The sequence below is a fragment of the Myotis nattereri genome (assembly GCF_964212035.1).
Source record: "Myotis nattereri genome assembly, chromosome: 17".
Lineage (NCBI taxonomy): Eukaryota > Metazoa > Chordata > Mammalia > Chiroptera > Vespertilionidae > Myotis > Myotis nattereri.
Genome location: NC_138092.1, coordinates 12,016,938 through 12,032,405, shown reverse-complemented (window position 1 = coordinate 12,032,405; position 15,468 = coordinate 12,016,938). Strand labels below are relative to the sequence as shown.

The 15,468-nt window shown below is 39.7% G+C and overlaps 1 protein-coding gene across 1 annotated transcript in view; it reads right to left on the bottom strand.

The window, feature by feature from the left end:
- VPS13B (vacuolar protein sorting 13 homolog B) overlaps nt 1-15,468 on the bottom strand; it is a 610,900-nt gene that overhangs the window by 47,446 nt on the left and 547,986 nt on the right. Inside the window, exons 44-47 of the mRNA XM_081111114.1 lie at nt 10,219-10,374; nt 1,270-1,533; nt 519-602; nt 167-342 (exon numbers count right to left, since the gene is read on the bottom strand). Coding sequence (XP_080967240.1) covers nt 167-342; nt 519-602; nt 1,270-1,533; nt 10,219-10,374 — 680 coding nt within the window. The remainder of the gene's footprint in view (nt 1-166; nt 343-518; nt 603-1,269; nt 1,534-10,218; nt 10,375-15,468) is intronic.

Sequence of the window (15,468 nt, the reverse complement as noted above, 5' to 3'; positions counted from 1 at the left end):
AAAAAAAGGCTGAATTTTATTTAAAACTATAGAACAGTCGGCAGGATAATTTTAAAACAACATTCTCATAAGGTATCATACAAAAACCTCAATCTTCCCTCTTCCTCTCAATAGGTTAATTTTCTACTGAACTTCTCTTAGGAAAATAGAAGGATTTTCCCAGTACCTTGCTTGAAATGTGAGGTGATGCACAAGGTCAGGTTCTATGTTTTGCAGCGGTTTCTCCTGCCCTTTTCCTGGAATAATTTGTGTTTCACTCAATCCCAGACTCCTTTTCTCCAAATGTATGATAATGGGGTCTGGAAGATGACTCCTCATGATAAAGAGAGGGCTGAACACAATCTGTAAAAAATAAAAGGACAGAAGAACTTTCATATTTGCTTTGTTGCAGTATTCCAGCTGTTTGATGCTGAAACAAACGTCATAAATCTCTTCCTTGGGTCACTGTGACCTTAATTTATTTCAGAACAGAAAAGGTCAGAGTCATATACCATATTTTAGGATTGGGAAGCACTCACCAGTCGCTGTTGCACTTGCGAGTTGGGTTCCAAAGTCAGAACGGTGCACCAGACGTAAATAATGGAGCTGTTTGAAGACGGCACCTGCAGGTGGCATAGAGAAGGTCCCATCAAACCCCAGGCTACTGATGAATGAAAATAAGGCACAAATACCGGTTGGGAGGATTAAAAGGTTTGAAGTTATAGAAAAGAACCATAAAAAAGAAAACTAAGCAAAAACAGACTTCATTATGGCATAAAGTGGACGTGCAGTGAGTTAATGGGGGCAATTTTTTCCATCAAGACGAGGGGACTTCTTCGGGGAGAGACTGATACAGGACTGAGTGGGAGAATGGAGGAGAGGATTCGTCCTTTATGGGGATGAAAGTGATGATGGTGGAGATTGAGGGAGAGAGAAAAAAAGTCACAGGTCATCACAGATTCCTGAGTGGGGAGGACACTCTTTCTCCCCCACAAAGCCTGTGCACCAGCAGCAGCATTTGGCTACACGAACGCCTGGACTGGATACACACGTGTGGTCCTGGGATGGGGAGGAAGTCTGAGAAGCAACACGCAACGCCACTTCACATTATTTCAGGTCTCCCCTCTTTTGAATACACTGCCTTTTATTTTTATTGCTGACAGTATTACAGACGTCCTTCATATTCCCAGAATAAGTCATCTTTTAATCAGAGGTCTGTACTGAATACAGGACATCCTGACAGCTTTAATTGTAAAGCTGCTCTCCTCTCGATTGTGCCACTTCTCGTACCTGGATGACAACGCTGTGCTCGGGGGCGGCGGACTCCAGGCACACGTCCCTCGACCAGTCTTCATCTCCTTTGGCCTTCACACACAGCTCTGTCAGCTCACTGTTTTCCAGGATGTAGGAAGGCAACTTCTGCTGGGCTGTGAGGCAGTCAAAATGTTCTCGAACCACAGCTTGTCCATCGTGACCCATGTAATGCTGGACGACTTTCAGTTCTATGCTTTGAGACAAGTAACTACAGATGATCTGTCTTCCACAGATGATAATCTAAAAGACAATAAATAAATAAGGCCTTCATCAGCTCTGAAGGGTTGCAGGTTGGGGTGCATGCGGGAGGCAACTGATAGATGTCTCTCTCACCAATGTCTCTCTCTCTCTCGCTCCTTCCCCCCCTTTCCCTCCCTCCTTCCACTCTATCTAAAAGTAATCGAAAAATATCCTTGGGTGAGGATTTAAAAAAAGAAGGAAGGAAGGAAATAAATGAAGTCTCTGGCTGGGTAGCTCGGCTGGCCAGAGCGTCATCCAGTTACACCAATGTTGCGGGTTCCACCTCCAGTGAGGGCACATACAAGAAGCAACCAATGGATGCATAAATAAATGGAGCAACAAATTCATTCTCTCTCTCTCTCTCTCTCTCTCTCTCTCTCTCTCTCTCTCTCTCTCTCCATCCCCCCCCCCTAAACTCAATTAAAAAAGAAAAAAGTTATTACCTTATAGAGTGCAAGAAGAAAAAGAGGCTTCAAAGGAGAGAGTTTGCTCTATTGAGTTTGCAGCATTCAAAGGAGAGACACATAGAGGTGGGGGTGTGTGTGCAGGTCCAGCTAGAAATACTGGCCATATGCTTGAGAGGAAAGGTGGGGCTGGAGATAAAAGACTTGCAAATGTTCACAGGAAAATAGTTTACTTGGAAGAGAAGGTAGAGGCTCAAACCCAGCAACTGACCAACACTTTAGGGAGAGCTTCTCAGGGTGAGAAGCCAAAGCAGAGGCTGGGGAACAAGGGGTGAAGGGGTGGTGGTGGAGCAGGCGAGATCAGCGCTGCGGGAGCCCCTGGAAGGGACTGGCCAAGGGGAGGTGGTCAATGGTACAAATGATGCAGCAGAAAGAAAGGATGGGACCGAAATAAGACTTCCCTCTGGTAGCTGAGAGGGCGGTTGTGATCACTCTGTTCCCTGAAGCTGATCTCCAAGGGTTTATTCTGTTCTTATGCAATAAGACAATTTGTTACTCAGATGCCTAGTTGCATTTTATTTTATTCAGGTTTTTCCTATAGTGAAGCATGTATCTTCATAAAACACACAGAATTACTCATTAACCCCATGGATTACCCAACTGTTCAGTCAGCTAAGAGTATAGTTCATAGTAGGGATTAAGAAATCTCTCTTAAATAGATTGAAATGGAAAAGGCAATGCAAAATTTATTCTTATAAAGTGAATATTTTCAGAAAGCAAATCCTTCCATAATAGGAATACTCACCATTATGGGGGAAATAGGACTTTCCCATCTGGATTTCCTTCTCCGTAATATTATTTCAGGTTATAAAATAATAACTAGTGTAAACACTGCGGAGTTACCGGCCTAAGTATGTGATGGTTCATTTTATGTGTCAGGACACACAGATCCGGTCACACGTGGTCTGTCTGGGTGTGTCTGGGAGGCTGCCTGGATGAGGTTAACATCTGAGAAGGCTGATGCGTGAAGCAGACTGCCCTCCAAATGAGTGTGGGCCTCGTTCTATCAACTGTGGATCTGAACAGAGGGGCCTGAGTGGGAGGGAACCCCTCCTGCTGACTGCCGGAGCTGAACACTGGTTTTTCTCGGCCACTGGACGTGGACTGAAACATCAGCTCTTCCTGGGCCGGCCTCCTGCTGGTTTAGGACTCGAACTCCATGCCGGCCACGGGGTCTCTGACTTGCAGACCTTGAATCTTGGGACTTCCTGACCTCCATAATCAGTAAGCCAACTTATCACAAATCTTTCCCGCTCCTTCTGTCCGTACATACATAATATATGTGTGCCAATATCTGCGCGCGCACACACATCTTCTGGTTCTTTCTTTGAAGAGCCCTGACTAATACCAGCCTTTCACAAATTAACTCTTTTCATCTCACAGCAACCTTATAACATAGGTGCTACGATGACTCCTCATCTTAACAAGGAGAAAATGGAGGCACAGATGGTGAATAACTTGCCAATATTACCCACCTGGCACAGAGTCTGTGCTGGTAATCACCTTGATAGTCTCTCATTGATACCTACGGATTAAGAAAACTTAGAACTATAAAAAGAGGATAAAGGCTGCCCATCATAATGTAAATGTGGCAGACACCACTGGTTTTGTTCCAAATAGCTGGCCCCTCCTCCTCCCTTGCTATTAAAAACCCTGACTTGGTTTAGATCTCAAATATCAGCAAAGCATTCAGGGAAGGTGTACTGAGTACTGTATCACAATTGGCATAAGCTAATCCTGGTAGTTCCTTTTGCAATGATTAAGGAATAAACATGGGACTCTTGGCTAATAATATGGAAGGAAAGACTGCTAAAAGGCTCTGGGGGAGACTTGCTCCTGGATAAAAAGGGGGATAAGTCCTCTCTCCTGGCCTGGAAGGTGTTAGGAGAGGAATACAGATCCCTCTGCGGCCATCCCGAAACAGGAGGGAAACCCACGTGGTGGCAGAGCAGCAGAGCATGGAGGCGCTTAGCTGACCAACAAGGAGCCCACTTCCTTCCCTCTTGCTATGTGCGATGGTAAACGTAAAACAGTAACCATAATAGTGTCTGCTGCAATAACTTGCTATGAAGATTAAAAAGCCTATTTTGTAACTTTAAGCTGAAAACATCCTAATTGATATTTTTGCTATGTCACTAAGAATATTTTGTAACCATTGTTTTTAATGAACTATTACTTACACAAACATGAGTGACTCTTTAAGAACTATAGTTTTACCTCCAAGAACCTGTTGTATTGGCAGAAGAAAAATTGTTATTGTTGTTTCAACTTGCATTTTTTGAATCGTGAGGTTTAGCATTTTCTTAAACATTTATTTCCCAACGATTTATTCCTTTCAGTTTTCTTTAGAAGGAATACATCTGTGAAAACCAAGCTGTGCTTAACTGTTATAGTTCCCCTAGATACTCTGGCCATTATATATATATTTAAGACAAAAACAATGTTTTCACAATAGCTAATATAACACTCAACTGAATTATGGGTCCTAACTTAGGAGGCAAGTTTTTCTTTAGTGTATGCGAGGGGTTAACACACATTCACGATTACTATTTTGATGCCACAGCATCACCCAACTTTAAGCAAACATTCGAGAGCTCTGAGGCTGTATGGCAGTCAGTTCGCGTTCTGGGTGAGCCAGCCTGGCCATGCACCACGGCACTCTTGCTTCAGAACCTTTGGGCCCCAGGAGGTTGGGGAGAATTTCACTGTCTCTCACAGAAACCACAGCATCTCTGCAACCATCTGGGACTCACTTTGTTTAAAGACAGAGATCGTCTTGGTGGGTTTTATATAGTTTCATTTTCAACTAAAAAGCCTGTTAAACAGGCTTTCAAATTTGATAAAAAGAAAACCTTTAAAAGTAGCCAGGAGGGAAGGCCACTGGATGAGGGGCATCCAGCACGGCTGCTCCTCCCGGACTCTGCGTGCGGCTCCCACGCAGGGTCCCGTGCAGCCACGTCTGCTTTTCTTCAAAGTGGCAACACTTACAAGGCCTTTATTTTGAACATTATGGTTAGAATTTCAAGATTAATTTATCAGTTGAAGACAGCTACTTAATTTTTTAAATGTAGGGTTTCTCTTTAATACACATTTCCAGGTTTCACACTAATTCCCCTCTTTCCCCAAAGCCACAAAGATGTGTACTGAAGATTTCCACATATGATTGTACTTAGCAGGTTTCAGAACTCTTATTAGATCAGTGCCAAGGAGAATAGCGATATTAAAGAAGGACTCCAGAGCACCAGATGCACTGGAAAATGATATCTCAGCCATGATTAAAAGTGTATGGATAAAGATACCAATGTCTACACAGACATACACACGTACATGTAAGGTTTTAGAGTGGTGAAGCTCCATCAGGGGGTGGGAAACATGGAAGCAAATCCGTGTGCATGAGTAGCTGTACAAAGTGCCTGGGAATCTGTCATTCAGTGGGGAAATGCAAGGGGCAGAGGCAAGGCAGGGTACAGACAATAACCAAAGTCACTGCTCAGAAGAGCACCAGTCAATTTTCCATTACACAGGGGCCTAGTAATGTGGTCAAGGTACACCATCTCCCCAGTAGGGCTTCGTAATTAGGCAGCTGCAGTTTATTGCAAATTCCCAGGCCCAGGCTGAGTAGAAGGAAAGAAACTAAGAGACAGGGAGGCAGGCATCCATGAAACTCTTCTGAAGTCTTGGTTCCTATCTTCCTCCCTGACCCGGCTAATTGAGGAAATCTGTGTCTCTGATGTACTTGAACTAGAGCTAATCTCAATGTTAATTAATCTACCCTGACAATAAAATAATAAATCCATTTTAAAAAGACACTAAATTTTTGCTTGTGTGTGTGTGGTGGTGGTGGAGGGGAGGAGGGAGAAGTATAAAGGGAGAGAGGGAGGAGGGAAGGAGGGAGGGAGAGAGGGAGGAGGGAGGGAGGGGGAGAGAGAGAGAGAGAGAGAGAGAGAGAGAGAGAGAGAGAGAGAGACAGACAGGCTAAAAAACACTGACTAGAAAGGTTTTTCACAAGTTCAATAGCCGCAGCGGTGCATTTGAGGTTCGCCCGGTGGTCTGCTGAACCTTTCAGTATCACCCAGGTTCAGTATTAACCACTCGCCATTTGCTTCATTCACCCAGGTTCAGTATTAACTACTCGCCATTTGCTTCATTCCAGGTTAAATAAATTGCTGCTTTTGTGTCCCGCGTTTCACAACCTAAGTTTTTAAATGGTTCTAACATAGAGCTCAATCTCACCTGACTACAAGAAATGCTAACATTCAAAATATAACTGAAGTGTGTGCCTTCCTGACAGTGGGAATGTGCAAGGGACTTGCAGCTCCTCCGGGAGACAATGACACGTCCCTTCAGACAGGTGAAGGCTACCCCGCTTCATCACTGCTCTCCAATAGGACTTTTCTGTGTGGCTAGATTCTATTTTTTTTTTTTTAGTATTATTGATTATAAATAGGGTAGAAGCAGAAAAAAGTGTGAGAGGTAGTCCCCACAGAAGATGATTACAAACATTAATCAGTACAAATAGCATTTGGAAAAATTCTGAAATGTCATTTGGCACCAGATGTCTTAAAATATGTATACTAGTATTTGACATTAATGCAAAGAATGATTAAAAGAATTCCTTAAACTTGAAATGTATGGAAATTATTTTTGTTAGTTATGTTTTGAACCCCTCTTTATATTAATACTTTTTAAAAAAAATAATGAACAACATAAATTGATGAACAAAAACAGATCCAGAGACAGAGAAGCATCGATCAGACCATCAAACTTCAGAGGGAAGGTAGGGGAGGGTGGGGGTAAGGGGGAGAGATCAACCAAAGGACTTGTATGCATGCATATAAGCCTAACCAATGGACACAGACACCAGGGGAGTGAGGGCATGAGTGGGGGGTGGGGGGGCAAAGGGGGGGTAAGGACACATATGTAATACCTTAATCAATAAAGAAAAAAAATGCTTAGTTTGAAAACTAAGAAAATCAGCAGAAGTTTTGGGGCAAACATATATTTAAAAGATTAGTGTAGCCCTAACAAGAATTTGGTGAGACAAAACAATGAATTTTTGTTAAAGAATAAAAATACATGTTTTTAGTTTGGGAATATGCATCAAGTACCATAAAAACATTCATATACTTTGTTCACGGAATTAAATTTTATAGCAAATTATATTAGGGGTAGGCTCAGAGATTTGGACATTTATTTATACACAAAGATATTTATTTATAAGTATTTATTATAGTGACAATTGGAAATTATCTAAAAACCCAACAACAAGGAAATGCTGTTTCAATGGATCATATGGTAAATTAATATGCAACCATTCAAAGAAAATTTTTAGGAATTTTAGATAACATGAGAAGAGTTATGTTTTAAGTGGGAAAAAACAAGTTGAAAAATTGTTATTATAACCAGATCTCAAGTTGTTTAAAAACATCTACCTAGAAAAAATACATCAAAGTAATAATATTATTTATCTTTGGGTGGTTGAATTATGCGTAATTTTTATTTTCTTCATTAGACTATCTGTGGTTTTAGAAATATTTTATAACAGTTAATACAAAAATAACAAAAGTGAACTAATATTTTCTGGGTGCTTTCTTTTACAAAAGGAATATAAAACATGTAAAGATTAAGAAATTTGTCTAACATTATATGGGTAATAGGTACTAGTTATGGGAAATCTTTTACAATCAGAAAAAAGAAACAGGTAACATTTTTGAGAATTGAAAAAAAAAATGTATTTTTCATTACTAACTTTTTTGACTTGTGGTGAACTATTGTAGTGTGTCATATCTGCTCCGGAACATTATATATATTCATTTATCCCTGAAATTTAATGTCACTCCTTGAAAATATGTAATATGCATGAAAGAATGAGAGACTCAGAGTAAACAAAACAAGTCCCACTGGTGCCACGCCTGCCTGGGAGTGTGCCATCACTGTTATTGGAACGAAGCTTACGGGGTTATGATAGTGGGCCAGACATGTTGTGAGGACTTTACATGTAAAAACTCATTTAATCCTCCCACTAACTTCTTGAGGAAGCACTATTACTATCCCCATTTTACAGATGAGGAAAGTGATTCACAAAGGTTAAATAACTGGCAAGATCACACAGCTAGCAAGGGCATATAGCCAATTGCCTTAACCACCAGGACCTGCCACGGAAACCATTTCTTCATAGAAGTACCCTGCCATTCCACTAGTTGGTAGATGGCCCAGCAACTTCATGCACAAGAGGTGAACGAACTGGGAAAGGTCAGACAGAGCTGTATGGTCAAAGCATGGCCCCCGGACCAGAAGCATCATCACTTGAGAACTTGTTAGAAATGAGCACATCACACCAAGAGTTCCTGGACCTGGTCCCGTGGGAGTGTGACCAGGAATCTATCTTAACAGGTACCCCAAGGACTGTGATATACTCTTCAGCTCGAGAACCACTAGCCTAGAGAGAAGGAAAGGAGGAAAACATCCTCGCTTCCCCCCTGTTCTTGAAGGTGCAGAGGGGCGTCCTCCCAACAAGGTGTGTGGCTGTTCTGTCCACCTCACAAGTTCTGAGAAATGGTCAAAACTGGCTGAATGGTAATAATTTTGACTCAAAATTAGGAAAAAAACCCTCATTAATAGCTAGAAGTAACAGGAAGGGCTGCTGTGTGAGAGCATGAGCCTCTCATCGCCTGGAGTATTCAAACAGATGCTGGAGGACCTTTTCTCAGGCACGCTGGTGAATGAGGAGGTGGATAGGCATTCTTGGAAGATCGTGAGTGACAGAGTCAGAAAACCGGTCTGAACGAGGGGGAGGTATTTGTTGAGAGCACATCCATGTAAGAAAGTTCTGAGGGCAGATGGGAGTCAGTGACGCTGCTTGTTCTTATGACTTTCCAGCTCAACACTCACACTAGTTAGGCAGTCCCCTCACTGTCTACTTGAAATGCCCTCCCTTCATCCACATTCTCCATGTGTTACAAAGTCCAGCTCAAGTCATATCGTCTTAGTGAAACCTCTAAATTCCCTTCACACTTACTATTAGCTGCGTACGTTGTTAGGTTTACATAAATTTGTAATTTAAGAGCAGACTGTGTCACATACTTAGTACCTTTCATTTTACCCAGTTCCACTGTAGCCATCAGTTGACTGGGGAGACTACTCTATGCTTCACTTCTGAGACGTCTGTTATAGTTCTCATTTCACTTCTTTTGCCCACAATAGTAACAGGCAATTCAGCTGCGACCTGATTAGGTGCGGGCCAGGAATACCGTGTGGGTCCCCCTGTTCACATCACCAGTTGCTTCCTGCTCACCCCTGGCAAACAGCAATGGCATAGCCCTGCTGCTCCATAGGGAGGCTCCCCCTTTCTGTTTCCGGGGCTGGGAGCTGCTGCTATCATGTCCTCAGATAACTACGTTCTGGAAAGACTGTTACAATCAAGATGCAGAGTGTATGTTCAAACCCGTATGACAAGCCCAGTTATACTGTGGGCAGTGAAGCCAGCTTTCAGATTTTCATACTTCCTTTTTTTTCTTTCTACTCTTGTCATATGCTCCATGCTTGAGAAACATCTTTTAAAAACCACATTTTCACATCTTAAGAACACAAAAAAGTGTCAGATACTTTTCCCCCCCTTTGCAGTCTTGGAACTTCAAAAGCAGCCCAAAGGAAGTTTTATAAAATACGTAGAAATATGTGCTGAGAGCTGAGGTTTTATATGCCAAGAGCTAGACTGCAGTGGGTTTTTACTGCAGTGAGCATGGACTCCTAGGAAAGAAGGCTGGAGACCCAGCCCGGGCGTCAACGCTTCCTCCCAGACTATGACTGCACCTAAGAGAACCAAGTCCCCGTCATCCACTGGGGGTTATCCAGGGTCCCTTCACTCTTGGCTTTTTTTTCTTTCTCAATAAAGGCTTTTTGGCCATTTCACAGCTCATTAGCACCTCCACCAGAGGTAGGTGGTGACAGGGAGAAGAGGTGAAACTAAAATCAGTAAATTTTACTGCTCGTTAGCAGCTCTTGTAAAAGACAAGGACAAGGGGGTCTGAGCCATCTCCATCATCATCAGGACCATTGGCAGCACTTAAGTGCTCAGGTGCACGGCTGCAGTAGGTGTAACTAGGCATATCACTGTGATTCTCTTTATTGTTATTTCCATTTTTTAAGTTTCCCTTCCATTAATTACATCCAACACCCACTGACTAAGAGCTGTGTGGGTCATGAACACAAGGGAACTTACCTGTTTTTGCACTCCACTGAGCTGCTGAACCTTGATGATGAGTGAAGCAGTTCGACCCTTGTACTGAATAGTTCTAATAAAAGTCCCGGCATGGTCCACGCTGAAGGGCTCTGACCAACGCCAATTGCCCCAGCCTTCGATACAGATGTGTAACAGCTGGAGGGAAAAACAATAATCGTCATAATGCCAAAAGTGCCAACAAAAATCTCGTCCTAAAATGAACGTCTCCTTGCTGGAAAACCTTCCTATTGGTAATATTTAGCATCTGTTTTCTTTCTAACCTGCATTATTCATCCACTTCCAGCTTATTCCACCAGGCTAAGAATAGCAAATATGCCACATAGAGTCAATGTGGTTTTCCAGATCACATTTTAAACCTTTTTAAAAATAATTGTCCGATCAAATGGTAAAAGGCCTGTTGAACATTTGAGAAAAGACCACTTCATTCATGTGGGAGAGAAGGAGGTTGAAATGTGAGATCAAAGAGCCTTGGTCTTGGCTGATAGTTTATTCCTTCTTTTGGCTAGATAGTAATTAAAGCTAAATTTGGTTTGTGGCATTATTTTTGACCCAAATTGCCATTCTGTATTTTTTTATTTTGATAAAGAACAAAATAGCAATTTGATTATGCAGTTTATTTAATACACTCTCCTTATGAGGTCACATATATCAAATCAGAAATACCTTCAACATTTTGAATGTATAGAAAATATCTTTGTTTTATTTTTTCTAGTATGTATTTATTGTAACTTTCACCATTTGAGTCTCCTGATTCACATTCATATTTATTCATATAGTATTGCTGCTTTTGGTAATATTTAGATTTCTTTCATGGTCATCAAATATTTTCCATTTCCACTCCCACCCACTAAATGCAACTAAGAAAATCAGTCTGAGCAAGTATTCCAAAGCAATGTAATAATTACTGTTTCTTTAGGACACATGTTTATATGAAAATAAACAATGTTCCCTATGATTATTAGCTATAAGAAAATAAAACGGACATTTTAGGAAAAACATTTACATGATATACAAACTTAATATTTTCTTTTATATCACATATAAATTTTTGAAAGCTAACCAAAGGCTAAGCGCATGAAACATTTTCCCAATTAACAGAATGAATAAAACTTTGAAAACATTCTATAAGAGCTATCATAATCAGTTCTTAAAATAAATATATTAAAGATTTGCATGGGAATTGTCATAATAACAAAAGTCTTTTGATGAAAAGATTATTTTTCAGTTTTAGAATTAAGAGGAACACTTATAAAGTACTTAAATTAAGAAATTTCCCTGTGTGGGTAGATAGGGGCTGGGAGCGAAGGGGTAAAGGGGAGGAAAATGGGAGATATCTGTAATACTATCAATAATAAATAATGTACTTAAAAAGAAAAAAAAGAATAAAATCCATACATTTAATCATAAAAACATTTTCCCAAGGTCATTGGTCACCATAATGTGATTTTTGGTGAAATATTAAGAGCTTTTTTTTTTATATATCTTAATAAAACATTTTTTAAAATCTAACTCATTTTCCCAGCTTTTAATATGGCCCCACTCCAGTTCTTCCTCCACACAACTGCCAGTCATCAAAAGGCTACCTGCCATTCAGATGACTTCTAAAAAAGAAGGCTAACAGATTAAAACAAACAAACCGAAAAACACCATCTAGACAATAAATACCTTTAGGGAAAATTTGGTCTTATATGCACTCTGCCATAAAGTTGATATTTAAATACGAGTTACAGAAAAAAAGAAAAAAACAATAGTGATGTTTGGAACCACTTCAATTTTTGTAGCAGCGACTGGGAAAAAAGCTCGGGCACACACAGAACTAAAAGAAACAAGAATGTTGTTTTCTTTGGAGAGACGAGTAGCTGGAAATGACAAAAAAAAAAGGCAAGGTACGTAAGGTCGAGCTCAACTATACTTAATTTTGAAGATTTCATAGCTTCTAAAGAAACTGTAATGTACACCATGTAATTTTAATTGAGTAGTGTTCACATTTGCATATGAGCGCAGTTTTAGGCAGCTGCTCACTCTGTGTACACAGCTTTTAATGACTGGATGTCACCAAGGAATACGCTGTCAGGTTTCACTTGGCAGCTAGTGGTTCTCAAAATGTTGGCACAGTATTTTCTTTGAATTACAAAAATTCAGATTCATTTGGATTTAGTTCACACAGAAAAGTTAAGTAGGAGAAAAACATAACACTTCTTCCCACATGCATCACCAGTAGAATATTTGCAATGTTTGATCTACTGTTAAAAAGCATCTAAATATCACTGGCAAGTAGATGTATATAATTTATGAGGACAGGAATTACATTCCTGAGGGGAAATCTACAGAAGGGAATTCAGCAGGCCTGCTTTTCTAGTCCTCCTTCCTGTGCTGTCATTGACTTGGGCACGAGGCAGATACCCACGGACATCAAGCAAGAAGAAACTATAAAACCAGGCATAAACATCTGAACTTCGTGTTAGCCTAGCTGATCCTAATGAGATTTCCTTCCATCATTTATCCAATATATTTTTCTTACTCAGATACCATAAGGAAGGCAAGATGCTAGACACTATGGAGAAAATAAGGAAGAGCTCAAGGAAGACACCAAGAAGCTTAAGATTTTATAGGGAAAATAAGGCATGTGCAAATAACTAATAAGAGACATTAGGAGAGGTACAAAATGATACAGGAGTCTAGAGAAAGGAGGGCTTCTAGGCTGATGTGATTAGAAGAGCTTCATGAAGCAATTGGGTCTCAGAGTTTGGGTAGGATTTCAGCTGGCAAAGAGGACAGTCCATTTCTGGGCCAAAGGGACAATCTGGTATGTGGAAGTCAGAAGGTACACCTGGGGCAAAGTTAATAGCCTTGACTGGTTGGAGGAAAGGGAACATGAAAAAACAGTGAGGAGTAAAGTCAGACAGACAGACCTAGATTGCAGTCAGCACTGATTTCCTAAGCTAAGGAATTGGTGTTTTCAGGAATTCAGGGGGTAGCTACCGAAGCCTTCTGTATAGGGGAGCAGTGTACTGACAGAATGGTAAGAGTAGGGTGTGGAGGTAAGAGGGCAATAGTCAGGATGACAGGCAATGTAGCCAGAAACAGGGGAAAGAGAAAGCAGTGGGCTTAGCAAAATATCACCATCCCTTTTGCCTGGAGCCCAAGGTATTTTTATGTAGTTTTTTTTTTTTTTTAAAGTCAATTTGGATATTTCCTTTCTCCTCTTTTCTATTCAACTTCCCTTACTCAGTTCCCCTACCATCTTTCCTATCCAGGCTTTTCATTCTCTTTGGACTACTTACCTAGTAAATAATATTTTCCATTGGGAAAAAAAATCAAATAGGAACTACTCTTGTTTGAACTTTTCAATGGAAACAGAAACTAAGCAATAAGGCAGGTTGTACAGTGGCCACACTTGATGGAAGGTCCCAAGGGGCTACATTTTCATTTTTCCCAGCAGATCCCTCTCTTCCTCTTCCCACCCAGCCCCCAATGCTGTGCTGGCAACAAGACTAAATTCGTAGTTTTTCCACTGAAGACCTCGTATGGGAGTATATACAGCCTTTCACTCATTTTTTCCTCTCCAATACAAAATAAAGCTGAAAACGAAATTACTGATCAGGAGACTGGGGACCAGCTCTCAGGACCACCCACAGTCATGTCTGAAGGGAGAATTCCCATATTGACAGATTACAGAGGAAAGAAAACAAGATAAAATCTACAAAATCTAGGAAAACAGTGTGTACCAAAGAAGAGAAAGAGGATAGTTAAGAAAAATTTAAAAATTATATCTTAATTATAAATGAAGGAACCAGATACTTTTCTGTGAACTTTATTTCATTATTTTTAAATTATTATCAAAATTATTTCTACCTAATAATTACAAATTAAAAATTTGTCTTCAGATTCATTTGCATTGTTTTCCACTTTTTAACAATTTACTATATAGTAATTTGTGATGTTCTTAAAAAAAATGAAAAGCTAAAGAACTTCAAAACTTTTCCCAATCCATTGTATCCTTTATAGAAATTTTACAAGTTCTGAAAAAAAACCCTGAATATGTTATCCAGGTGAAATAAATGACTGAAAAAAATATGTATATTTATATATACTTATTACATAAATATATAGTGTATTTTAATATATTAAAGCTTAGGCAACATATTTTTTTAACTCTGAAACTTATCACTGTATCCCAAGAGCTCAGTGCACAGTACTGAATAAATAAATGAATTAAGAAACAATAACCCAAAGTAAATATGCAAACATTTTAGTAGTTATATTTTCACATAAAATATTACCATAAAATGAGTATCAAATCAAAATATTGAGAAAAGGCCCTATTTTGAATGGCCTTTAATAGAGCCCTCTGATCCATAATTCAGATACCGTAATGTTTAAAGCATAAATTAGACCCCAAATGGTACACTAGGTGAGCACCATGAGTGAAAACTAAGTTAAAATATAAATTTTCTTTGTTTATCTAAAATTACATCTGAAAAGCTACAGATCAAATTCAATAGATTAAAGTAAAATTGCTTGTTTGAAATGCATAAAACTGATTGTATATTTCAAACCAACACATTAACATAAAAAGAAAATGAATTATGTTGCTCATTATTGTTTTTTCAAGGCAGTTAAATTTTAAGATGCTTAGAGTACTGGAAATAATGCTAAGAACGAAGTAGAAAAATTTCTGATAATGGTTAATGTTTGGTGTCACCCTGATTCAATATTGGAGTCTTAGGACCCTATATATTGTTTTACATTTATAGAACACAATCTCCCACCTAAAAGAATGATAAAGTGGAAATAAGTCAAATTGAATTATATTTCAGTGGACAACATGGGCTCTTTTGATGCATTATACTTTGGAAGAAAAAGGAGAAAGAGAAAGGAAGTTTTCCAGCTGAATCTTTTACGAGATAATATAATGGAAGAGTCACTGTCATTACACATGTGTCAGGTAGTTTACTCCTCTACAAAATGAGTGCTTGTAGGTTTTCCCTCAAGACTGAATTCAATGAAGACCACGAATACTGGACAATCAGCATAAAACAGCCTCCTGCAAGAGGGAAACCTAGCAAACTCACAAAATGTGGGTTACAATGAAAATTGTAGCTGGAGAGGGATCCTTGTATCACAAGCCTTAGCCAGATACTCATTGACTCATCAATTCTACATGGGAATTTATCCTAAGGTAATAATTATAGATATGTGCAAAGATTTATCGAGATGCATGTTTTT